Raw genomic sequence first — 27,102 nt, 5'->3', positions numbered from 1 at the left:
CAAAACATTTTTTTTCTCAGAAGCATTGGGGGTGAGAATGGGATGCTTTGCAGGGGATTCGCTTTGAGTATAATATTAAGAAGGGCTGGGAAAGCAGTGAAAATTCCCACTGTGTCCAATGCCACAGCCCCTCTAGTACCATATTCAAAATGGGTCTCATGTGAAGCCTCCCAGTCTCACCCCCAATGGCTCTACTGGAAGACAAGCAGAATATCAAAGTCTCTGACCTCAGGTTTTCACTTTGACCCATGGGAAGAAAAGGAAAATTGCCCTGTATCCTGCTAATGCCTCGTTCCTTGTCCCCTCACCCTGGTTAGTAGTTCTTGCCACTGAGTCATCCCGATACAAATCCCAATGCATTTCCCTATTAAAAGTCTTAGGAGACTTTCCCCAAGGACCACTTTAGGGGCCAGATCATTTATCTGATGGTACATCATTTGCCTTCACTGAGCTGCATCTATGAAATGGAGTTAATAGAACCAGTGTGCTTCATGAGGTTTGGGGAAGGATTATGTGATCTGGTGTAAATACTACGGCTTTGAAAGGTGAAGAATTAGAGAAATGTAATATAGATTCTGACATAGTATCATACCATCTCTCAGAACTAGCAATGTGAACTTAGGCTTTTAAACCCCCTGCATATCTGGTGAGTCATCTATCAGAAGGCTGGCATCAGAGTCCTTGCCTTTATTACTTTCTATGCGTACAGAAATGCTCAGGTGAGATCATATGAAAGCAACCGTCTACAAGCCAAATAAAAAGCAAGAAAAGATAGGAACGCCTGTGGAAGTGAGAGTGAAATTTTGCCAACAAAGTTGTGCACTTTCTATCGTCTCCTTCAAAAGAGCAATCTGGAGGCTCACCCGGGTCTCAGGGTAAGTGCAGGGTGGAGAAACTGGGTTGTTCTTTTCCTCGGAGATACCTGGGCTCTCGGGAAGCAACCTCTTGAAGAAGGGCAAAAGGAGACAAACCCTTCCTTCAGGGGTTGGCCCTCAGAATGCAACCTGTGCCTGTCCTAGGAGCCAAACATCCACTTGACTAACGACCACTGATTTGAGTTACTGATCAATTCCAGCGCTGCTGGCTAGATAGAGCCTGTTGGGATTTTTCAAAAGAACCCTTCTCTCTTGTTTTTTCTCCTTTCCTCTTTATTATGTCTTCCTCCAGTGGCTGAGAGGGGGCGCTGGATGGGGCAGGTCAAGAGGAGATAGACCAGAAGGGTGAACTTGATAACCAGGCTGAGCTCTGGGCTAGGGATGGACTACCTTTGGGTAAATTGTCCTTTAGCCGGGTCCTGGGGGGATCAGACATCTGCACCCGCAGCCCAAGTGAAGAGTCAAATTGGTAACCAAGTATGGCCGGGGCCCCAGCTCTCACCGTAGTAGTCCGCCCCGAAATGTCCCTCTCTCTTGCACACCTGAGCTAGGGGCTACTGAGCGCTCCCGCCCCAGAAAGCTGCCTAGTTCTCTGGTCTAAACCGCGCGCGCCATGCTGAAGACTCTGGGTCCCTCGCGTCTCTTCCTCGCTTTGCCGGACTTCCTTCTAGGCTGTCTGGACGCTCGCACTGTCCGCTTTTTCACCTTTCGTTGGCCAGTTCATCGCACCCTCGGCCGCCGCTCACGCAGGTTTCCCTGCTGAGCTTCTGTCCCAAGCAACAGACGCTCGGTCCGCAAAGGTTTGCTTTCCTGACCCGGGGGCTACACGACGCTAACAGCACTCGGAACGCAATCCAGACGGTGACCACGCGGCCAAGCCCGCTGGGTCCACGCAAACCGGGAAGCGGCGCCCCTCCGCCCCTCGCTCCCTTCAGCTCCCCGTCAAGGGCAGTGGTCACGCCGCCGCGGGTCCCCGAACTTTCATCGCTTTTCGGGAAGCGCTTTGTCTCTTTAAAGGAGACTGGGGACGAATATTAATGGTTCGGGTAGGTTCTAACCGAGAATCTACCAAATCCGCTCGACTCCGTGACAGGGATGGAGTCGGAGGTCCACGAGCCGGAGCCGAGCCCTCGGACGCCAGCTCGCGCTCCCCGCGCACTGTCACCCCGCAGAAATCGCCCCCGCCCCCCCCCCCACCCCGAGTCTGGGAGGAAAACCGTGGGAGGGGGCACGAGGAGGACCCTAGGGCCGAGGCTTCCCCCTGCCCCAGTCCTCTCGCACAGCCTGCCTGCTACCACAACCCAGTGCAACAGCAGTCACCTTGACTTGCCGCGCCACGGTCCCCAGAGGTTTGCAAAACGCCAGGAGGCCCGAGGCTCCCAGCGCGCGCTCGCCTGGCCGGAGACCCACCCCTGGGGACGAGCTCGTCTCCCTCGGGCAGCGTGGCAAGTTACCACTCCGTGGCAGATCATGCAGGGCGGGGCGGGTGGAGCGCCCCGTCGGCAGCCTCTGCGCGCCTACCTGGGATGGCTAAATTGGTGAGGGGGATGCTGTGGATGCTGTCCGGCAGAGTTGCCATCCAGTCGGCGAATTTCAGCTCGCTCTTCCCCTGAGACGAGGCCATCGTGCCGGTCGGCGTGCCGCGCGCTGGTCCCCACACTCCCGGGCAGGCTGGCAGGCTGCTGCCGCTAATCCAGTGTTTGCTCCGGCCCCGCTAGAGTTTACACTCCGCTCTGCGCCACACCCACAGGATGGCGCAGACACATGCTAATTTTAATAATTATTCAAAACACCCCGTGCTCCCCTAGTGCCTCCGCCAGACTCCGCCGGAGCTTTTGTTCCTGACGTCCGTGCTCGGCTTTCTGCTCTCTCCCCTCCCTCCCCGCCTCCCTCCTCCCGTCTTGTCCCTCCTATGCGTCTCTGCCTTTTCTCGCCATTCTGCAGCTTTCCTTGGCTTCTTTGTAACTTGGTTCACCCAGCTGCTTTGCCCAGGGTCTTGCTCGGCCCTTTGATGTGACTTCCTGGTCCAGTCTGGACGAAAGACAGTCCGGTGGTTGGAGCTAAAATCCTAGTGGACTTGGGATGCTATCGCCTCCTGGGGAGCAGACTCGCCTACTGGCTCTCAGGACTTTCCATTCTTACCAAAGAGCTTTCCTTTTTTATAAGCTACAACAGGTTGTGCCTCTCCTCAGCCGGAGCCCACAGCCCTGCGTATAACAAAATGGTGGTCTTTAATCACCATTTGCCTCATTTGGGGAATGGTTGGCAATTGTGCGGTAGGCAAAGAGCAGTAAATTCCAGGTGGTTCCTACTTAATTCCTGATACCCTGTTCCAGACGTTTCAAGGTAAAGAAGCATTTCAACCCCTTCGTTTCTGGGATCATGAGAAATCTGTTATCGCCATGGGAAAGCTATGTCCTCTGTCTCGTTTTCACGGCACTCAGGACGAGGCTAAAGCCCAATGATAGAAGAAAATCACATTTCCTGGTGACATACTGTGATTATTGCCAGTACCATTTGGTGGAATTTATTTGGCAACGTTCCAAATGATTTATGCGATTGTCTGATTTTTCATTCCTTGGCAGACTAGAGAGATGTGTCTCTCTCAGGAGAAATCGCTCATTGAGCCTCCAAAGAACTGTCTTGGTCCACCTGCTCTCAGATGAGAAAGAGAAGGGAAAGTTTTACAAACGTGATGAGTCTAAGGGCGGCCTGAGGAATGTATAAGTGATGCACTGAAAATTGGCTAGGTCTTTGCAACCCAGAGAATGTAGATGCAACACGGTACCTCTGTTCTATGATCCAGTGGTGTGTAAATCCTGTTCCTAAAGTAAATGCTATTCGGTTGGGGAAATGAAAACAAGGTGAGAGAGAGAGCTGTCAAACCTGGGAATGATCATTTCATTTCAGTAAACCCTACAGCACTAAAATCCACAACTAAAGCTTGTTTATCCTATGAAGATGCATAGCCCAAAGAATATTGACTCCAAATAGGGAGCACTGGGAGAAGGTTGGAGAGAAGAGATCAGTCCCCATCCTTGTGATCAAATTTTCCATTCCTGCCTAGAATCAGTTCATAGCTTCAAGAAGACATGGCAGGGTTATCTTTAAGAATAAGGTAGAAACGTCCTGGGATTTTTTTTTTTCCTAAGGCAAATCTTAATATTCTTGCTAGCCTAGTAGGAGCCCACATATCCTTTTGAATAGAGTGAAGAATTTAGCTCACTATAAGATTCTACAAATACCACCCTTCTGACTAATGTTGGTGCTCTGTGGGCATCATGGCAGGGCCATGATAGGAGCTCAGATCTGGAATCAGCTGCTCTGTCTCTGAGTATGTTGGGCAAGTCTTCTAGTCTCTGTCAGCCCTAGTTATCTCCATTATAAAATAGTGATAATAACTCAGAGATTTGTAGTAAATCTTCTAGGGGCATATATGAAAAGCTTTGTTATCAGCAAAGCAGCATATGAAATGTGAGATTTATGTTTATTCAGACAATAACATATGTCTATTTTATTGCCTTTTCTATAATTACAGAGTATTCATCTTCAAGAGAATGAAATAATTATTGAATCTTGGGAATATTTTTTAATAGGATACACTTTAAAAATATGCCCTGCTCAAGTATGTTGAACTTATGTGTCTCTAAAAATTTACAAACATTTTTTATTATTTTTTAATGAAACCACATTAAATGTTGAGGAAAGTTGTCTCTATAAGGAATTGTACACTGTATCTTTTGGTAAAGCAAACAATCCCTCTCCTATTTTATCTGCTTTAAATTCCAGAATTTTTAATATATTGATTTTGCATAAAACTTCACATTTCTCAGCATGCAATCCACCAGAAAGGACAGGGTTGAAAGTTGATAGTTCTGAATTTCTTTCCCAGCCTTATAAACAATCTTTTAGGCAACTTTATGACCCAGTTTCCTCATCTTTCTATTACCAGTACCGCTACCACTTACTAAATGACATTAAGAAAATCATGTGATTTCACTGGGTTTTACTTTCCCCGCTGTATAAGTCACGGTTCTCTGCATACACACACACACACACACACACACACACACACACACACATACACACACACACACACAGAGAAGTAGGGAGAGGAAAGGTGGGAGGGAAGGAAGGAGAGAGAAGGATTTATTTTAAGGAGCTTGCTCATGTGATCATAAGAGCTGGAAAACCCAAAAGGCAGGCCAGTAGGCTGGGAACTCAAGTAGGACTTCTATGCTGCAGACTTGAAGAGGAATTCTTTAGGAAACCTGTCTCAGTTCTTAAGACGTTTAACTGATTGGGTGAGGCCCAACAACATTATAGAAAATAATCTGCTTTACCCGAAGTCAAATAAGTATATGCTAATCATATCCACAAAGACCTTCACAGCAACATCTAGGTTAGTATTTGACTAAACTATTGGGCATCATAGCCTAGCCAAGGTGACACATAAAATTAACCATCACTACCACTGGCAAACTGGACTAAACTAGAAGTTGTTACTGATTTCTAATGACCGCTGTGACTCTAGTATTCTACAACTGATACTTTCTCATGCATATGGCTGCTGGAAATAGCAAGAGAAAGAATGAAAATATTTCCTTTGTCTCTTTTTTTTAACTCTATCTTTTTACCCTAAGAAAACTCAAGGTATAGAATAAAATTTTCATCGCCACAACAGAGATGAGAAAATAGTAATGATTTTTAATCATGGTATCAATAACAGCTAACCTTAAAAAATTGTTCTAAGCATAAGTGGAAAGAACAAAATAACTTATTGCAGTGGTTTCATGCTACCATTAAAACTTATTCATGTACCCTAGTTGTCCATCAAAATCACACATGCCCAGTTTGTAAACATTGCTACTTATTTGGAACGTTTTCTTCATATCCTCTTCCACTATTAAGAATACATGGTTCTTTCTTCCTAGGAATAAACCCATGCTTATATGGTCAGTCCATCTATAACAAAGGAGGCAAGAATATACACTGGGGAAAAGTCTCTTCAACAAATAGTGCTGGGGAAACTGGGCAGCTACATGCAAAAGAATGAAACTGGATCACATTTTTACACCATGCACAAAAATAAACTCAAAATGCATTAAAGGGGAGCCTGGGTGGCTCAGTCAGTTAAGCATCCGACTTCAGCTCAGGTCATGATTTCACGGTTCATAACTTTGAGCCTTGTGTCTGACTCTGTGCTGACAGCTCAGAGCCTGGAGCCTGCTTGAAAGTCTGTGACTCCCTTCTCTCTGCCCCTCTCCCACTCACACTCTGTCTCTTCCTGTCTCTCAAAATATAAATAAATGTTAAAAAAATTTTAATGGATTAAAAACCTAAATATAAGACCTTAAACCATAAAAATCCTAGAAGAAAACATAGACAATAATTTGACATTGGACTTAGCAATATTGTTCTAGATATGTCTCCTCAGGCAAAGGAAACAAAATCAAAAATAAACTGATTGGAACCACAACAAAATAAAAAACTTTTGCACAGTGAAGGAAACCATCAACAAAACAGAAAGGTAAGCTACTAAATGGGAGAAGATATTTGCAAGTGATATGTATGGTAAGGGTTTAATATCCAAAATACATAGAGAATTTATACAATTCAACACACACACACACACACACACACACACACACACACACACAAAACAAAAATCAAAACCTGGGCAGAAGACCTGAATAGACATTTTTCCAAAGAAGACAGAGATGGCCAACATGTACACATGAAAAGATGCTCAACATCACTAATCATCAGGAAAATGCAACTCAAAACCACAATCAGATATCACCTTACACCTGTCAAAATGGCTAAAATAAAAAAGACAAGAAATAACAAGTGTCAGCAAGGAGGTGAAGAAAAAGGAACCTTCATGCAGCTGTTGGTGGAAACGTAAACCAGTACAACCACTGCGAAAACCAGTATGGAGTTTCCTTAAAAAATTAAAAATAGAAATACCATATGACCCAGTAATTCCACTACAGGATATTTATCCAAAGAAAATGAAAACACTAATTCAACAAGATTCATGCATCTCTATGTTTACTGCAGCATTTTTTTTCAATAGCCAATATAAGGAAGCAGCCCGAAGGTCTACTGATAGATGAATGGATAGAGATAGGTATAATGGGATATTATACCACATATATATTATACCATATATAATGGAATGGAATATTACTCAGCCATGGTAAAGAATGGGATTTTGCAATAACATGAATGGAACTAGAGGGTATTATTCTAAGTGAAATAAGTCAGACAAAGCAAAAATACAAAGTGATATAACTTATATGTGAAATCTAAAAAACAAAACAAATGAACAGACAAACAAAAAGTAGACTCTTAAATACAGAGAACAAACTGATGGTTTCCAGAGGGAGGTGGGTAAGAGGATGGGCAAAATAGCTGAAGGAAATTAAGAGATACAAACTTTCAGTTATAAATAAGTTATGGCGATTAAAAGTACAGCATAGGGAATATAATAAATAATATTTTAATATGTTGTTTGGTGACAGATGATGACTACACTTATCATGGTGAGTCCTCAGTAATATACAGAATTATTGAATCATAATGTTGTATACCTGAAACGAATATAGCATTATATGTTAATTATGCTTCGATTTAAAAAGTAAAATATATTAGAGGAAAAAATATACATGCCTCTTTGCTATGCATTTTCTTTCAGTAGTTCACAATATTTCTCAGTTGTTGGAGAGAATATGTGTTTTATTTTTATAATTAAATTGTTCCTGAATTATGTTCTGAAAAACAAAGATTCTTATAGGTCAGAAAACATTAGAACACATTTCAGCTGAACAATAAATATTTTAAAAGAGGATGTCTGCTTAATGATCTTAGCCAGATCATTAAAAAACACAGTGTTTGGAAATATACATTTATAGAGTCAAACTTAAAGAAAAGGGCATATAAAATGGGCAATAAAGAACCTTTGTAAAATTAACTATTAAAATCAATGTGGATTTTTTCTCACTATTCTTTACAATAGTCCATTCAAAAAGTTTTACTGTATTTCGAGTATAAAAATGCTTTCTGCGCTTAAGTTCAAAGTAGAAAAAAAGTTACAATCCCCATTTCCCTCCACCATTTTGACCCTGCAGTTTTCGGTTCTCGCTCTTCCCTCTTCCCCTATGTCTGCACCTTATGTGCCAGCCCAGAAGAAGCTATTAGCACCCACTGAATATAATCTAGCGGTTGGAATCATGTGCTCTTGAATCAGAAGGCCTGGGTTCAAATCCATGTTTTCCCACTTATTGTGTGTTTCTTGGTTTCCTTAACTAATGTGTGAAGAGAAATTATTTCCTCCTGTGGGTGGGAATATGGAAGGCACTCCGAGGCTTAAATGGAGAACTTAAAATTTACTGAGCAGAATAGGAACTCCGTAAACTTTATAGTTCTGCTTCTTGCGACCACCGCGGAATGCACTTTCGTGCTTTTACCTGTCAAAATTCTAACTCATCTTTGCAACTCCCCTTACTATCCATAGTAGAAGTAATCTTCTCTTTCTGCACACCCACTGCAGTTTGTTTATAGCTATCTTGTAGTGTATTTCTAATTCTGCATTTAGCCTTAAAGCATTATATGGACAGGGATGGTGTTATTTGATACCCTATAATGGCTTTCACAGTGCCTCAGACATAATAAGGGCTCAAAATAATCTCTCACTTACTCATTTCGTAAATATGTCTTGAATGTCTCTTATGTGGTCTCAGAGAAGATAGAGCAGCAAGTCCCTTGAATTTGTTTCTAGCAGAAAGTGGCAAATGATAACTTAATGGCTGAATAAATAAATGACATCTCAATGTCAATAAGCCTCCTTTAGTCTTCCTGTCTTTTAGCACTTTACTAAGTACTAAAAGACATAACTTATTTTTGAGAGTATATTTTGAAAGAAAAGTTGGTTCAAATTGTTTTGCATCTCTACTGTTTCCTCTAATTTGTCCCAGCCCTAGTGCTACCTTGGTAAAGTCAGTGATGACACTTAGAAAAAACATGATGTTGATTTTGAGGGGTTATTACTTGCAAAATGTTTGAGTTGCCAGAGAATGGCAGTTGCTAGAGGGGAAGGATGGAAGGAAGAGACTGCTTTTAGGTTCATGTGCAGAATTTTAAAAAATCCTGAAACTTTTTTTACTCATCTTTGCTAAAAATAAAATAATTACTCCGTAATTATACCAGTGCTCATGGCAGTATCGATCTCAATTGCCAAAAGGTGGAAACAACCCAAAATGTCCATTGACAGATGAGTGCATAAACAAAATGTGGTATAATTGTATAATGGAATATTATTCAGCCTTAAAAAGGAAGGAAATTCCAATACCTGCTACAACATGGATAAGCTTTGAAGACATTATGCTAAATGAAATAAGCCAGACACTAAAGGACAAACACTATGTGATTCCACTTATATCAGCTACCTAACATAGTAAAATACATAGAGACGGAAAGTGCAACATTTAGGTATCAGAGGCTGGGGAAGTGGAAAATGAGAATTATGGTTTAATGGGCACAGAGATTCAGTTTAGGATCATGAAGAAGTTCTGGAGATGGATAGTTAGTGTGATAGCTACACAACAATGTAAATGTACTGAATGCCATTGAACTGTACACTTAAAAATAGTTCAGATGGTACATTTTATGTTACATGTATTTTATCATAACAACAACAACAACAAAAAAAAAACACCTAAGGACCAGCAACTGTTGGCCATCAGAAGGACCATAGTTGTTTGATCAACTGTAAAGTTCCTACCATAATCATTGAGTAATAGTTTATCTTTTAGCTGTTGACTACCAGGAACACACCTGAAAATATACAAATTGGGTTTATTATTTTTTGCTATGAGGGAAAACACATATCATGAGAACTTTAGGACATCTCCCTAAAGGGGTGTTTGAACTGTAAAATTTACTCTTTATTCGGGGGGATGATTTAAGGAAGTGTGTTTGTTTTGATTTGGATGCTGCCAGGAAGTGGTGTATGGGGTAATTCAATGAGGATCTTTAAAAGTCTTATCTAGAAGGAGGATAGACTAGACTAAGGCTAGAGCTATATAGTAAGTAAAGAATCAAGAGTCACTCATGAGAGCACAGTATATCAGATTATTTCTGTGGCACGGACAATACCAATGTTTTGGTATTGTCTGTTTTCAGAGATGATTACAGAGGGATCATGTCTTTTTTTCATCAAGGTCACAGAGTGGCCTTGTCTAATGCTGATGTTCTGTGAATGTGTTTATGTCCAACAGGTGAATACCAAAGCCAAGCTGATAGGACCTGGAGAACAGCTAGATGCCAGGGACTAATTTTCTCTTTCTCACTCGTTAAGTAGAAGGACATGGCCCAATGTAATTTATCTGGAGTTCTAAGAATCCTAGTCTAGTAGATCTTTGTCAACAATAGAGATCATTAGCAACTTTGATAGGCACTCCCCATCGATAACATTTTCATTTATACTTTATGGCATGAACAGATTGATGCAACAAAGCAAATTATATGTCTGCATGTGTAAGCTCATATTTCATGAGTGTTCTTGCACAAGTATGCCCCATGAAACCTTTTGTATCCTCTTGCCACCATCGAATAGCTCCTTGGGTATATAGAAGCAAAGATAATCCCTGCTGCAGGGTAACTCACTCAACTTGCAAACCCCAAACTCAACCATCTATATCTTGGGCTGTGTGGTGGGCACAGGTAATGCTGTGGGACACCACGAACACCTTGGGGAAGATTCTGAGAAGAAAAGCCAGATAAGGAGCTCTCAGTGTAGCCCTAGTCCTAGAACTGCAGATCAGCTGGGGAACAGTATGTCAGACATCATATATGAGTGAAATCATATGGTATTTATCTTTCTCTGATTGACTTATTTCACTTAGCATTATACTCTCTAGCTCCATCCACACTGTCGCAAATGGCAAGATTTCATTCTTTTTTATGGATTTCATTCAAGACATGATATATATATCATATCTTCTTGGACCATTTCCATAATTTGGCTATTGTAGACAATGTTGCTGTAAACATTGGGGTGCATGTATCCCTTTGAATTAGTATTTTCATATTCTTTGGATAAGTACCTAGTGGTGCAATTGCTGGATAGTAAGACACTTCTATTTCTAACTTTTTGAGGAACGTACGTACTGTTTTCCAGAGTGGCTGCACCAGTTTGCATTCCTACCAACAGTGCAAGAGTGTTCTCCTTTCTGGGCATCCTTGCCAACACCTGTTGTTTCTTGTGTTGTTAATTTGAGCCATTCTGACTGATATGAGGTGACATCTCATTGTATTTCCCTGATAATGAATGATGTTGAGCATCTTTTAATGTGTCTATTGACCATCTGTATGTCTTCTTTGGGAAAACATCTATTCATGTTTTCTGCCCACTTTTAATTGGATTATTTGGCTTTAGGGTGTTGAATTTTTAATAATAATTAAAAAAAACAAGACTTAGGCCTCATTTTGTTCACTACACACCAAGTCACCCACATGACTACTAAATTATTTTATTATGTATCATATGTATATAAGATGTAATATTTGTTTACTTTCTCATATAGGCATTAATATAATTTTACTTAATTACTGCATATAGCTTGAAAATAATATTTGGAAGCACATTTTTTAATGTTTATTTATTATTGAGAGAGCATGAGCAGGGTAGGGGCAGAGAGAGGAGGAGACACAGAATCCAAAGCAGGCTCCAGGCTCTGAGCTGTCAGCACAGAGCCTGACACGGGGCTTGAACCCACAAACCATGAGATCATGACCTGAGCTGAAGTCAGAAGCTTAACTGACTGAGCCACCCAGGCGCCCCTTATTTGAAAGCATATTAAGAATACATTTGAGGGGGCGCCTTAGTGGCTTAGTTGGTTAAGTGTCTGACTTTGGCTCAGATCATGATCTTGTGGTATGTGAGTTCGAGCCCCACGTCAGGTTGTATACTGACAGCTCAGAGCCTAGAGCCTGTTTCAGATTCTGTGTCTCCCTCTCTCTCTCGGCCCCTCCCCCACTCATGCTCTGTCTCTCTCGCTCTCAAAAGTAAATAAAACATAAAAAAGAAATTTTTAAAAAAAGATGCTCTGAAGATACATATAGGGGCACTTTCACTGTTATAGAGAAATAACATTGCTAAAATATAGGAATGCATTCTATCTAATAATGATGTAAATATTTGTACAGAGTGCTAAATGGCTATATTTGGAATCAAAGTATCTTTAAAAGCTTGTATAAGGAGCTTGTAAACAAACTTGCCTTTACACACACTGCAGAAGATGGTTACGAAATTTATACCACATCAAATAAGGAACAAAGTATCATTAATATAAAGTCACTCAGGAGAAGCCTTCCTGGCCCCAGCAAAGACAACTGTGGACCCGGAAGAGATGAATGCCAAGTCCATAATAAATCACATAGCAACTGACAAAAAAGGTCCAAAAGGAGACTGCAAATGCCTAGACTTCCCTGGCTGAGAGATTCTAATTTGTAAGGCACCTGGAAGAGAATAAGAGCTAAGAAAACACAATTCAAGAGGAGACCTCCCCACAACCTTCCCACATCACTGTGGGATAAGGAAGTTATGGAGCTACCTTCCAGAAACAGAAAAATCAGTAAACATACAGCCTCTAAATTTTAATGAGATTGGCAGAAAACTCATGTGGTCAGGAAACTGAAAAGTGGCACACTTCTCAAAGTGAATCATGCTGGTTTGACTCCAAAAAGTCACAAGACTAATCTTGATTTTGCATAGAAATCCCAAATGCAATACTTAAAGTTATGGTTAAGTAATGTGGCCACCTGCAGGCTGTTAAGCCACAGAAGAATGTCCCAGTATGCACTGGCTAATAACAGGGAAATTATTTTTTATTTAAAATATTTTCTAGTAAGAAAATTATAACCCAGCATTATCACGTACTTTGTGTAATTATAAAACCTGAATTTTTCAACATGACAATTGTTGTTATAATTTTCCACGAAGATATTACTCATTAAACCTCATTGTTAACTTTGATTAGTGAGATTGAAAGAGAATAGATCTATGATTATTCATGCCACTCATATTTTCTTTCACAGGCACTGAAAAACTGAGTTATGGCTCTTGCCTTATACCTAAAAGACACAGGACTTGGAAAATCCAACATTTGAGCTGACTGCAGTTCATGACAATGGCTCTAAACGGGATCGGGAGGCCTTCACCTTGTTAAAAATTACTTTTTTAAAAAAAATTTTTTTTTCAACGTTTAGTTATTTTTGGGACAGAGAGAGACAGAGCATGAACGGGGGAGGGGCAGAGAGAGAAGGAGACACAGAATCGGAAACAGGCTCCAGGCTCTGAGCCATCAGCCCAGAGCCTGACGCGGGGCTCGAACTCACGGACCGCGAGATCATGACCTGGCTGAAGTCGGACACTTAACCGACTGCGCCACCCAGGCGCCCCAAAAATTACTTTTAAATAAACTATACAAAATAGCTGTTGGAAACAATAATAAAACTATGTGAATAAGCACATTTCCACATGCAATGTATTTAATGATGTGATTTGATGGTAGGATTTGTTGAACTAATAGTTATAGGAACAATTAAAATATATTACAAAAAATTTAGAGGTGTCTGGGTGGGTCAGTCAGTTGAGCATCTGACTCTTGATTTCCTCTCAAGTCCTGATCCCAGGATTGTGGGATCAATGGAGCCTGCTTTGGAATCTCTCTCTCTCTCTCTCTCTCTCTCACTCTCTCTCTCTCCCCCTCTGCCCCTCTTCCTGACTTGCGTACTCTCTCGAAAAAAAAAAAAAAATTAGAAATTATGTGACCAGATTTCATGTGAGGCAAATATTGGCAGGTCAGCTGATTAGTAATATGACATAATGGCTTCAGACTAACAAAAGATAATTTTAAGTATCTATCACTGAGAAGTATTAACCATTTTAAGATTAAACTATACATGATCTGTATAATCTATACTGCAAGCAATCGACAGAGGAGAAGAAAAGCAGAAGCCATCATGGAATGAAAACAGAAGAAGCCAAGAAGAGAAACAAAACAAAAGTTGTGTGTAAGACATGGCAAAGGGTGAAATGGAATGACAATGAGATAACACATGAACTTATCTGACCATTCTTTACAACAGAAAGAAAAATTGAAATTTGGAAATTATTCAGTTAATACAATTACCATAGAAAATTTGGCTAATTTGGATCAAGACACCAAGTTTGGCACCTCTGCACTCTTGTTTATTTGACAACACTAATTAGCTTGTTCCTCTTCATTTCACTTTCTATTGTGTACTTACGCCTAAAGCTACCCTCTGACAAAACACCCAGATGAAAATGGGGTGATTCATTCAATTATTCAGATGTTTTGCCTATATCAATAAGGCTTGAATTTTGTTCTTGTTTCATTTAGATATTTTGGCAGTATACATCATTTCAACAGAAATTAGACCCAAGTGGTAAATTTTTGTGTAATTCCCTAGAGACATATGCCAGGCCACAAGAGGATAGAAAATAACATTTTAAAAATAATTTAAAATATTTGTTAAACAATGTCGGAAAATATACCCTCATCTAACACAATAATTAAAAGAAAAATTAATCAGCCATATTTCACTCAGTGATCCAGACTCCCTACCATGTATTATCTGAAAATCACTACCAGGGAAGAAGGCAGGCACACATAAAATAGTAGGTATAGTTACTGAGTCGTTAGTACATACTGTAGGCACTAGGATAAACAACACAGTATGTATATGATTCTGTTATTAACTCACATGGGGATGAAGAGGCATTAACCCATTAGTGCCCAAAGTCCTCTCTCTAGACTTGAATTTTCATGGAGTCATCAGAAAAATGCAAAGGTCCTAACGATTAAATACATAAGTCACTCAAATTGATTTATCATTTGTCTCACTGTAGCCATACTGCACGAGTTTTCTTTGCTGATGTGCTAAATAGCCTCAAACCTTCTACCACTTTCTTATACCCTTCACTGTGTGTTTTGCTAATGATTCTGCTTTTCCTGTGCTCACTATCCTGTGATATTCAGGAGAAGCGTGTATGGGAAGCTAGGTATACACCAAGGGGGTCAATTAAGCCTTTGTCTATAGTTTTGAATCATGAATTTGGTTTATAAACTTGAAATTAATTTATAGGTGGGTTTCGCTCTTCCTTCACTTGATTTTCTTTTTGGTCTTCCTTTCAGTCAAGATTTCCTGAAGTTTGGTATTATTCCTCTAGAGTCTAAACTTCAAGGGCAGTCCTTGTCCTTACATCTATATTTTCAAATCAAAATTAATATTTTCCCATAGAGCCTCTTCTCTCTTTTCTACCTAGCACGCATTCTGGATCTCTAATATTGCACAATAATTAAGACTGCTAAGGTCATTTCTATGATAGGTCACATATTACACAATGACATAACTAATCCCATTTAAGAGCTCTAAACAAGACTATCTTAGGATTTGGGAAAGCTCTGTGATAACCCTGAGCTCTGTGCTTGGGGGAGGAGGGTGCAGCAGAAGGAGGGACAATAACTCAAGGAAGCAACTAGTAATCAGTGGGGAAAAATCCATGCACCTGAACCTCCATTACATTCCCTGGGTTCCTTAGCACTAGCACTAGACCTCAGATTGGAACACGAAAATATTATTCACATTCTACCCTAAACACATGTGTGCGCACACACACATGCCACTCCAGTTTTTCTTTTCAGAAATTACTTTTCCCTTTTAAACTCCATCGTTCATGTAGCCCAACTTCAGATACCTGATAACCTTCAGTGTGACTTGCTCTATGTCCCCAACCCCTCCTACCCAGCCCCTAAGGTGTCATCTTTTTATTATACATGTACTTGGTTGTTTTCACTTCTTGTATACTTCTAGTACATCACCTCCTCCCAGTGTCTTAATGACTTTAAAGAGCTATGTAGGCCATTGAACTTGAGCAGGAGATGAGGGAGAAGGGGACCCAGACATTTTAGAAATAATGACATTAAGTCCATTAAGAGAAGTACACTCCTAGACAAACATCATTCTTATCTGATGAATAACCTCTTCAAAGACTGGTATGGAGGTTTAGAAGGAGTTCTGGGTTGCTAATTAATGTCAGAGTTTAAAAAGCAGGTTTAAACATGATTAAGATCACATTTCCATGATTGAAACATTATTATTTTATGTTGAGTGCATTTATCTCTGGCAAGAGTGTAATCTAAAGGATGTTCAAACATGTAACGAGGTCATAAATTGTGAGGGTAGTTTCACTATAGCACACATGTAGAAACTCAAATGCATAGTTTCTTTTGGCAGCTAAAAGACTGTAAGAGTATGTAAGGCAAATCTCTCTTATAACACACACATGGGCACACATACACATGTGTGTGAAATGTTATTAAGATCTTCACTGAGAAGACTATTGAACTACTGGTATTAAAGATTATCTAAGTATTGAATTAAATCTGGCCACATTAAATCAGTTTCTTGCATAGTTTAAACTGGATTGAGATATTCTAGTAATTCTGTGTTGTATTCTTTTAAATGATTTTGCTATTTAACAAACCCCAAAAATAAAGTAATTGTCTTTGGGATTTTTGTTGCTTCACATTAAGAAAAAAATCTGATGTTATGATCCTGTGAAGTGATTTTGGTTGGAAGATAGGCTCTTATTTCTATACCATAATGTTTCTTGCAAAACAACTGCATCAGACAGGTTTGAGATCACTTCTCTTCCCTCAGAGGTCTTTCTACACATTTCTTCTAAGACTATTACCACTCTTTAGTTCTGTAACCACTTGTTGGGGTATTTTAAAAACTGACCATAGTGCAAATTTATCAGGAAAACAAAAGTATACCAGGTACTTCAACCAAGAGATTTTAATGTAGGGAAATAGTTAAACAGATGCTGGAGAACTGAAACGCCTAAAAATGAACACTATGCTAATTATTGCAAGAAGCTGCTGTCATCTCTAGGATTGGAGAAAGAAAGAAAATAATTTGAGGTTTTCAGAAGCCAGATGCTTGGAACAGTGGCTCTGATGAGTGAAGACTCAAACTTCGGAAGAGGTCCATTGCCCAGCTTGTGTGCATAGTCTGAGGGTAATGAGACTGATTCTGGAAGTGTGGCCATGCTGAGAATTTGAGGAAAAGCTGGGATCTACACCATCTGCACCTGCGAGGGAGGGTCTTTTCTGGGGAAGTGCCAATCAAGAGCATCAAGCTTAAAAAAAAAAAAAAAAAAAAAAAAAAGAATTAATTCACTTCCTCGTCCTGCCTTGCAGTATCCTTTAATGCCCCCTATTGGCAAAACCTAAGAGAAAACAAGCTACTAAAGTAGATATATGGTTTGCAGAGAATATAGTTTAATCTCAAACCAGAGATGTAGAAACCTGGGATGGTCATCAAGGAAAAACATCCTAGCAACTGGCATGTGTGATAGACAGAATAATGACTCCCCCAAAGTTATCCACGTCCTAATCCTTGAAACATGTGTATATATTACCTTGCATGGCAAAAGGAAATTTGCAGATACATATGTCAGGGATCATGAGATGGGTAGATTATCCTGAGTTATTGGGGTGAGCTCAGTGGAATTTTAAGTGTCCTTGGAAGAGGGAGGCATGAGGGCCGAAGGGTCAGAGTCCAGGAAGGAGATGGGAAGACAGAAGCAGAGGAGAGGGAGATCTAAAGATGCTATACTGTAATAGATCTAATGTTATATTCTAAGTATACCATTCTGAGTAACGAATAATGTCTTATTCTTTTAAAAATATATTTACTCTAGTAACAATTTCTCTAATATGTTTGGAATCAATCAGAGCTTTGACTCAAGACAATTTAGAAAATAACACTGTACACTCCTCTCCAAGGGCAGGCAAGATGAAGCTTAGAGATAATTGTGTAAACACTCTCCATTACATGCTCAGTAAATATTGTCAACTAATGCCTCTTTTTATATTTCCATTACTTCCTCTAAGAGTTTTGAGTTTAATGGATTTTTTTCAGGACTTTTCTGCCTACTCAACTCAGTGATGTTGCCCTCACTGTTGGGAGAGCATGGACATGCCCACAATTGCCTGAGGTCTATAGCCCTGTAGGCTGATCCTCCAGCAAACTCAAGAATTGAACCATTTTTTAAACAGAAAGGAGAAAACAGTCATGTGATGACTTTGGAGGAAAAAAAAGTACCTTAAAGGGAATGGGAGAAGTACAAGCAAAGTGAAAAAATTATATTGAATAAATACTAATTGTCTTCTAAACAAAACTTCATTTTCTGTTGGCCCTATGTTACTTTCAGCCAAGACGGTACAAAGCAAAAAGGACACAGTTTGTTTGCTTATTGTTTTTATTCCACTATAGTTAACATACAGTGTTACATTAGCTTCAGGTTACAATATCAGGGTTCAACAATTCTTTACATTGCTTAGTGCTCATAGTGATAAGTGGAATTCTTCATCCCCATCACCTATTTAATCCATCTCCCCACTCACCACCCTTCTGGTAACCATCAGTTTGTTCTCTATAGCTAAGAGTCTGTTTTCTGATTTGCATCTTTTTTTCTTTGATCATTTGTTTTGTTTCTTAAATTCCACCTATGAGTGAAATCATATGGTATTTGTCTTTCTCTGATTGACTTCTTTCACTTAGCATTGTACGCTCTAGCTCCATCCATGTTGTTGCAAATGGCAAGATTTTATTCTTTCTTATGGCTGAATAATATTCCATTGTGTATATATACCACTTTTTCTTTAACCATTCATCTATCAATGGATACTTGGGTTGCTTCCATAGTGACTATTGTAAAAAATGCTGCAATAAACATAGGACTGCTTTCATCTTTTCAATTTTTTTTTAATATTTATTTATTTTTGAGAGAGACAGAGACAGAGTGTGAACAGGGGAGGGGCACAGAGAGGGAGACACAGAATCCAAAACAGGCTCCAGGCTCCGAGCTATCAGCCCAGAGCCCGACGCGGGGCTGGAACTCACAAGCCATGAGATCACGACCTGAGCCGAAATTGGATGCTCAACCGACTGAGCCACCCAGGCGCCCCTGCCTTCATCTTTTCAAATTAGTTTTTTTTTATTCTTTGGGTATAAATACCTAGTAGCGGATTTATTGGATCATATGGTAATTACATTTTTAATTTTTTAAGGAACCTCCATACTGTTTTCCATAGTAGCTGCACTAGTTTGCATTCCCATCAACAGTGCATGAGGGTTCCTTTTTCTCTACATCCTTGCCAACACCTGTTGTTTCTTGTGTTGATTTTATTCTGACGGTGTGAAGTGATGTCTCATTGTAGTTTTGATTTGCATTTTGCTGATGGTAAGTGATTATGAACATCTTTTCATGTGTCTATCAACCATCTGTATGTCTTCTTTGGAGAATGCCTGTTGACGTCTTCTGCCCATTTTTAAATGGGATTATCTGTTTTTGGGGTGTTGAGTTGTAGAAGTTCTTTATATATTTTGGATACTAACCCCTTATCAGATATGTCATCTGCAAATATCTTCTCCCATTCAATAGGTTGTCTTTTAGTTTTGATTGTTTCCTTTGCTATACAGAAGATTTTTATTTTGACGTAGTCCCAATAGATCATTTTTTCATTTGTTTCCCCTGCTTCAGGAGACATATGTAGAAAAATATTGCTATGGCTGATATCAGAGAAAATTACTACCTGTGTTCTCTTCTAGGATTTTTATGGTTTCAGGTCTCACATTTAGGTTTACACAGGACACTCTTTAGATTCGTCCATCCAAAGAAAACAAAAGGAAGGAATCTTCTACATTTCCTTTCTTCCCTCTTCATCCTTGTTCCACTATGACTAAAGTTTCGAGTAAAGACCTTGCTAAATATTGAGTCAGTTTTGGGGCACCTGGGCAGCTCAGTCGGTTAAGCGTCCAACTTTGGCTCAGGTCACGATCTTGCAGTTTGTGGGTTCACACCCCGCGTCGGGCTCTGTGCTGACAGCTCAGAGCCTGGAGCCTGCTTCAGATCCTGTGTCTCCCTCTCTTTCTACTCCTCCCCTGCTCATGCTCTGTCTCTCTCTCAAAAATAAATAAACATTAAAAAATTTTTTAAAAATATATTGGGTCAGTTTTCACAATCTGATATGGACCATTTGGAAATTGAGAAAGAATGGGCTTAACTGTATTCACTTAGGTCTTTTTTTAGTATTTTAAATTAGTTTTGTAATTATCAATATAAATATTATATACACAAAGTAACAACAGGGGACTCTACCCTGTGGAGTTAATTAAATACCTATAAATTAGCATAGCTCCTCTTCCAAGGCTACATCACCCTATGACTTAAATGTGTGCTTTAATTGCAAATGGAATGCATTTGAATTCCTTTGAGTTTTATTTTTATTATAATTCTCCCAATCTTTTTTCTTCTGATACCCAGTGGAAAACCATAATCTTTCATTTCATCATTTTTATCATATCACTCTATTTTGGCGCTAATGGAAATATTTAAGTAATCTATGGTTCCAAGAAAGAAAAAATAACACAGAATATTAAATTTCATTTTCAAAAAATTTTACTACATTTTTAATGGACAAGGGACTGTGCTATTTTAGTACTTTATAACGCTTTATTAGGTATTGTGTAGTATGCTTTTCTTCGAATTTTCAGTGTGTCCCTGCAGTTTCAGGAACAAGAGCAGACCCCACAGCAGCAATCCTTTAAACAGGAATTTTTATTGACTAACTCAATCAAGACAAATGTTCCCAGCATGTTAAAATATAATGATTCTTGCTCTACACACAGTTGGAGGATGCTATAAGCAGCAAATTTTTACTTGTCTGATTACTCATCCATTCTTCCTCTATGGGGTTTCAGTCCAGGATAGCTTGCCCATTGATAAAATTAGGCATCACATACTTTAAGGTCAAGTTGTAGTTGTAATCATAGAATTGTGGAATTAACCATTTGGATAAGTACATCACAGTCTATAAATATATTCTCTATCAAATTTCTACTAGAAAATCAGAGCAGTATTCATACAGGGATAAGAGTCTTACATTAGGCTAAGTCAAAAATTATTGATGAAGATGGGTTTGTTGTCAAAGAAAAAGAACAACCTATTTCTTTATAACCAGGGAGCTGGAGACCACCTCAGCAGGTACCGCTTTCCTAGCAGAGGGTCTTGCTTAGGTCTGTCTGCATAAATTGGGTATTTCTTAGCTTTATACCTCCAGATCCCAAGAATAGTGTACCCTGGAATAGTGAAAAGAGCTGGTGGGTCTGACGGACATGGTTTTAAACCTAGCTTCTTGATTTGGGTAGTGGTATGACAACTGTATGCATTAGCCAAAATTTGCAGAACTGAACAGCTAACAAGGAGGAATTTTGCTGGTATAAATTATATTTTCTTCATATATATCTTAATAAAACCAGAGAGAAAAATAATATACCCACAGCATAGGAAATTATGATAGTTCATGAGTTTTATCTACTATTAATCATTTCAGCTGCTGAATGACCTCACGGAGAACTTAATTTTTAAACTGTCTTCCTAGAGTTAAGTCCTATATTTTACACTTTATTTAAAAAAATAATGTCATTTAGGTGTTTCAGAGGGCAACTATGCTTTTGTTTTCTTTCTCTATTGATTCAATAAAAGTTTGTCTGACACTCTCTAAACCTAAAGTAAAATGTGGAGCTTTGCTTATGACTTTTTACAAGGCTCCTACTTTTATCATGGGTGTCCATCATATTGGAGAAACATAACAAGATCTCTATGAGGTTCATGATCCTTGTATGACTTACCTCATAGAATGGTGTGATGAGCACCTCTTGTATACATGTCAAGAATTGCAAGGTTTGGGGCCAATACGAGATAGAAGAAGGAAAGGCCACTTGCTAGTTCAAACTCTCTAATTCGAATGCTGAAAAGCAAAGGATTTCACTTGTGAAAGTCCAGCCTCACCAACCATAGATATGTATGTAGTAAGTCATGTGAATACCTCCTTCACTTACTGGTGACTTTGAATGCACCTCCAATGGATATGGTACCTATTTTATGGAAATTTATGGAGATCAAGTGGGAGAATGTATAGAGAAGCATGTTGAAATTGTGAAGTCTCGTATAAATGTAAGATAATATCAGTGAGTATGAATGTCTGCTGTATAAAGAGCTACCAATTACAATGCTCTGTAGCTCTTTGCAGTGCCTCATCCCAAAAAACCATTTGTTCACTTGCTTTTGAAAGCCACGTATGAGGTTTCAACTGGTCAATATGTGACCACAAATACTAATGTGCCTCCCTTTATAGCTTGAGATGGATAAGTCTGGGATGGCTATTATCAAACAGGGCTATTATTTTAGTCATTAAATAGACAAGAAGTTTACGATGTTCTTGGTCCAGCTTGGCATCTAAGCCAACATCCAACACTGAGAAAGCTTAGGACAACAGAAAGCAATGATTTAGACAGAGCTCTTTGGCTGCTAATTCCATCCACAGCAAAGTTTGTTGATGTGATATGAAATCGAAAACCCAGACTTAGAATGCTTTAATTCTTGCATAAAATCTTCCATCAGAATGGATTAAAACTAGTTTTCCAATATCCTAAAATGGATTACCAAGTGGTCGTCTTATTGACGATGTCTACAAACTCATCCTCAGAAAGGTTGCACAGAATGGGACTTCTTTTTTTGTGGAAAATGAACCAAAGGCAAAGGTCCTAAATCAGTCCATGCCAGAGGCATCCTCCAGGATCTGCTGGTGAGATAAGGAAAGGCTAACTGCCAAAAGCTCCCTTCTGGTTGCTAGAGGCTCCTAGGCTGCAGAGTCCAGCTGGGTGCCTGAAGCTGCTCAGTTCTCTTTTTGAGATATTCATGCCTATTTGGTATCAGCTGAGCTACCCACAGGAGCTGAAGGGCTGTTAGCTTTACAGTCTGCTGCTCAGGGGCTTAGGGGACGTCTACCAAGCCTAAATCCTGCACAGACCTCGATGTACACGGCCTGTTGTTTCGCCCCAAGGAACTGTGACCTGGTGCTCTGCCCATTCATTGGTGTGAGAATTTGGGATTTGTGTTCATCCAACTGTTGGCTTATCTTTTTTTATTTTATTCTGTTTTTTTAAGTTTTTATTTAAACTCCAGTTAACGTACAGTGTAATATTAATTTCAAGTGTACAATATAGTGATTCAACACTTCCATACCACACCCAGTGCTCATTGCAAGTACCCTCCTTAATCCCCATCACCTATTTCACCCATCTCCCCACCCACCTCCCCTCTGGTAACCATCAGTTTGTTCTCTATAGTTAAGAATCTGTTTCTTGGTTTGCCTCTCTCTCTCTCTCTCTCTCTCTCTCTCTCTCTCTCTCTTCCCTGTTTGTTTTTATATTCCACATATGAGTGAAATCATATGGTATTTGTCTTTCTCTGACTGACTTATTTCACTTAGCATTATACTCTCTAGTTCCATCCATGTCATTGCAAACGGCAATATTTCATTCTCATTTATGACTCATATTTCAATATTTATGACTAATATTCCAAGGATACCACATCTTATTTATCCATTCATCAGTCAATAGACCCTTGGGCTGTTTCCATAATTTGACTACTGTAGACAATACTGCTATAAACATTGGGGTGTATGCATCCCTTCGAATTAGTATTTTTGTATTCTAGTGTTGCAATTGCTGGATTGTAGAGTAGTTCTAATTTTTTGAGGAACCTCCATACTGCTTTCCAGAGTGGCTGCACCAGTTTGCATTCCCACCAACAGTGCAAAAGGGTTTATCTTTCTCCACATCCTCGCCAACATCTGTTGTTTCTTGTGTTGTTGAGTTTAGCCGTTCTGACAAGTGTGAGGTAATATCTCATTATAGTTTTGGTTTGTATTTCCCTGATGATGAGTGATGTTGAGCATCTTTTCATGTGTCTGTTGGTCATCTGCATGTCCTCTTTGGGAAAATGTCTTTTCATGTCTTCCGCCCATTTTTAAGTTAGATTGTTTGGGTTTTAGATATTGAATTTTATAAGTTCTTTACATATTTTAGATACTAACCCTTTATCAGATATGTCATTTGCAAATACCTTCTCCCATTCAATAGGTTGCCTTTTTAGTTTCATTGATTGCTTTCTTTGCTGTGCAAAAGTTTTTATTTTTATGAAATCACAATAGTTTACTTTTGTTTTTGTTTCCCTTGCCTCTGAAGACTTATCTAGAAAGAAATGACTACGGTTAATGTAAAAAAGGTTACTGTTAATGTCACCTCTAGGATTTATTATTTCATGTCTCACACTTAGGTCTTTAATCCATTTGAATTTATCTTTGTGTATAAGATATTTTTGGGTATATCTTTGGGTATAAGAAATTAGTCCAGTTTCATTCTTTTGCATATAGCTGTCCAATTTTCCCAACACCATTTGTTGAAGACACTGTCTTTTTCCCATTAGATATTCTTTCTTGTGTATGTTCTTTTAACTAATGCTTTTTACTTTTTACTTTTATTAAAATCTAATTTTTAATTTGGCTTGCCTTTGAAGTATAATGCATATCTAATAAAGTGCATAGAGTACACAAATCTTGACTATACAGCTGGATGTGTCTTCATATATGTATATTCCTGTGTAACCACCACTGAATCAAGGCAGAGATCAAAATCAACCCATTTTGCCCATCCTCCCACCCTTTCCCCTCTGGAAACCATCAGTTTGTTCTCTGTATTTATAGGTCTGATTCTGCTTTCTGTTCGCTTCATGAATAATAATATAGATTAGATTTTGATATGTTTACTGGTTATTTGGATATTTTATTTATGAAATACCTGAAATTTTAAAAAACTGTATGGTTTGTTTATATCATATTAATTTACATGAACTCTTTGTATATTTAGGATACCAGGCCTTTGTCAGACATATAAATGACAAATATTTTCTTCCAGTATATGGCTTGTCTTTTCATTATCATAATGATTGATATCTTTTGATGAATTAATAGTCATAATTTTGTTGAAACCCAGTTTATCAGAGGTTTTTTTTTATGGTTAATGCTTTATGTTTATGTTTAAGAAAGTCATGCCTACCTAAGGTCATAAAGATATCTTCTGTATTCTTCCCAAAGCTCTGTTTTTTTCTATCTTGCAAATACAGATCTATATTCCCTCTCAAGTTAATTTTACTGTATGCTGTAATATAGGAGGCAAGGTTCATTTTTTTCATAAGAATAATGTTATAGCACCATTTAATGAAAAGCCAACTTTCTCCCACTGAACTGCAGTGGCACCTTTTTAATAAATCAAGAAATTCTGTATGTGTGAGTCTATTTCTAGACTCATAATTCTGTCCAGTTGGTCTGTTTGTCTCTCCTTGCATAATACCACACTCTTAATTACTGGAGCTTTACACTAAGTCTGGAAGTCTGGTGTTGTAAGCCCTCCAGCTTTGTTCTTGTTCAATATTATCTAAGGTTTATTGGTACTTTCATTTCTGTATAAATTTTAGAATCAGCTTGTCAATTTCTACACAAATCCTGCTAGGTTTTGATTGGGGTCAGATCAAATTTATAGATCAATTTGGAGAAAATGACATTTTACAAATATTGAATCTTTCAATCCACAAACTTTATTCATCTCCTCCATTTAAGTATTCTTTCTTTTAGCAACAGGGTTTTGGGGTTTTTTTTGTTTGTTTTGTTTTGAGAGAGAAAGAGGGGGCGCAAGTGAGCAAGGGGCAGAGAGAGAGAGAGAATCCCAGGAGGGGCAGAGGGAAAGGGAGAGAGAAGCAAGTGGGGCTCACCCAAAGCAGGGCTCATGGTTTTTGTGGGTTTTTTTTTGTTTTTTTGTTTTTTGTTTTTTGTTGTTGTTGTTGTTTTACCTGAAGAGGGGCTTGAGCTCACAAACCTGAGATCATGACCTGAGCTGAAGTCAGATGGGGCGCCTGGGTGGCTCAGTCTGTTAAGTGGCCGACTTCGACTCAGGTCATGATCTCACACTCTGTGAGTTTGAGCCCCGCGTCGGGCTCTGTGCTGACAGCTCAGAGCCTGGAGCCTGCTTTGGATTCTGTGTCTCCCTCTCTCTGACCCTCCCCTGTTCATGCTCCGTCTCTCACTGTCTCAAAAATAAATAAAACGTTAAAAAAAAAATTTGAAGTCAGATGCTTATCAACTGAGACACCCAGGAGCACCAACACTTGTAGTTTAATTATAGACATCTTATAAATCTTAAGTTTAACCCAGAGGTACATAGTTTTTAGCTCCTATTTTAAATGGTACTGCTTTTCTAATTTTATGGTTTTATTTTTGGCTGAAATACAGAAATAAGTACTTTTTCCATATGGGTTTTCCATCCAGCAAATTTGGTAATACCTTAATTCTAATAGTTTATAACTTCTTTTGAATTTCTTATATAATTATGTCATTTGTAATAGAGGTAACTTTATTCTTCTCATTATATAATATTTTTGTAATTCTTATTCCTTTTTCTTCTGACTGGAACCTTCAAAAGTATGTTGAATAAAAATGGTGACAGTGGACATTTCCAACTTTAAGGGAAAAAAGTTCAGTATTACACCATTAGAAATGATGTCAGCTGTAGAGTTTTTAGATTCCTTTTTGTCACATTAAGAGAGTTCTCATCTTAATTTTCTCACAGTTGTTTTGTTTTAGTCATGAGTGGGGTCATGCCTTTTTTGTATCTATTGAGATGATAATATGATTTTCTCTATTTTAAAGTTATTTTTAAAATGATATTAATTGGTTTTTATATATTAAACTATTACTGTATTCCTGAAATAAACTTTACCTGGCCGTGAACTATTATGTTATTTCTATCTTATTGCACTCTATTTGCTAATATTGTGTTTAGAAATTTTGCATCTATGTTCATGGTAGATAAAAAGATGTAATTTTTTCCCTATAATATCCTTATCATGTTTCAGTTTCAAGGTTATACTGACCTCACAAAATGAATTGTAAGCATTCTCTTTCTTTATTTTCTGAAAGAATCTGTGTAAATACAGTATTATTTCCTGAACTTTTGGAGGAATGAACCAGTGAGGCTGTTTAGGCCTGGAGTTTTCCTCATGGGAAGGATTTTGATTATGGTTCCAATTTCTTTGGCAGATATAGACCTTATTCAGATATTCCATTTTGTGTCAGTTTTGGTAAGTTGTGACTTTAGATAACTTTCCTATTTCATGTAAGTTTCCAGAGTTCTTTACATAAAATTATTCATAATGTTCTTATTA

At 38.7% G+C, this 27,102-nt stretch overlaps 1 protein-coding gene across 1 annotated transcript in view; it reads right to left on the bottom strand.

Moving 5' to 3' along the window:
- The window catches only part of PLCXD3 (phosphatidylinositol specific phospholipase C X domain containing 3), a 170,239-nt gene extending 167,517 nt beyond the window's left edge, over window positions 1-2,722 (bottom strand). The window contains exon 1 of the mRNA XM_030330620.1: window positions 2,397-2,722. Coding sequence (XP_030186480.1) covers window positions 2,397-2,499 — 103 coding nt within the window. The 5' untranslated portion in view covers window positions 2,500-2,722. The remainder of the gene's footprint in view (window positions 1-2,396) is intronic.
- Window positions 2,723-27,102: the final 24,380 nt, after the last annotated feature.

Source organism: Lynx canadensis, chromosome A1 (genome assembly GCF_007474595.2).
Source record: "Lynx canadensis isolate LIC74 chromosome A1, mLynCan4.pri.v2, whole genome shotgun sequence".
In the NCBI taxonomy this organism is placed as follows: Eukaryota; Metazoa; Chordata; class Mammalia; order Carnivora; family Felidae; genus Lynx; species Lynx canadensis.
Note: the sequence above shows the minus strand (reverse complement) of the source record. Positions and strands in the feature narration are given on the sequence as shown.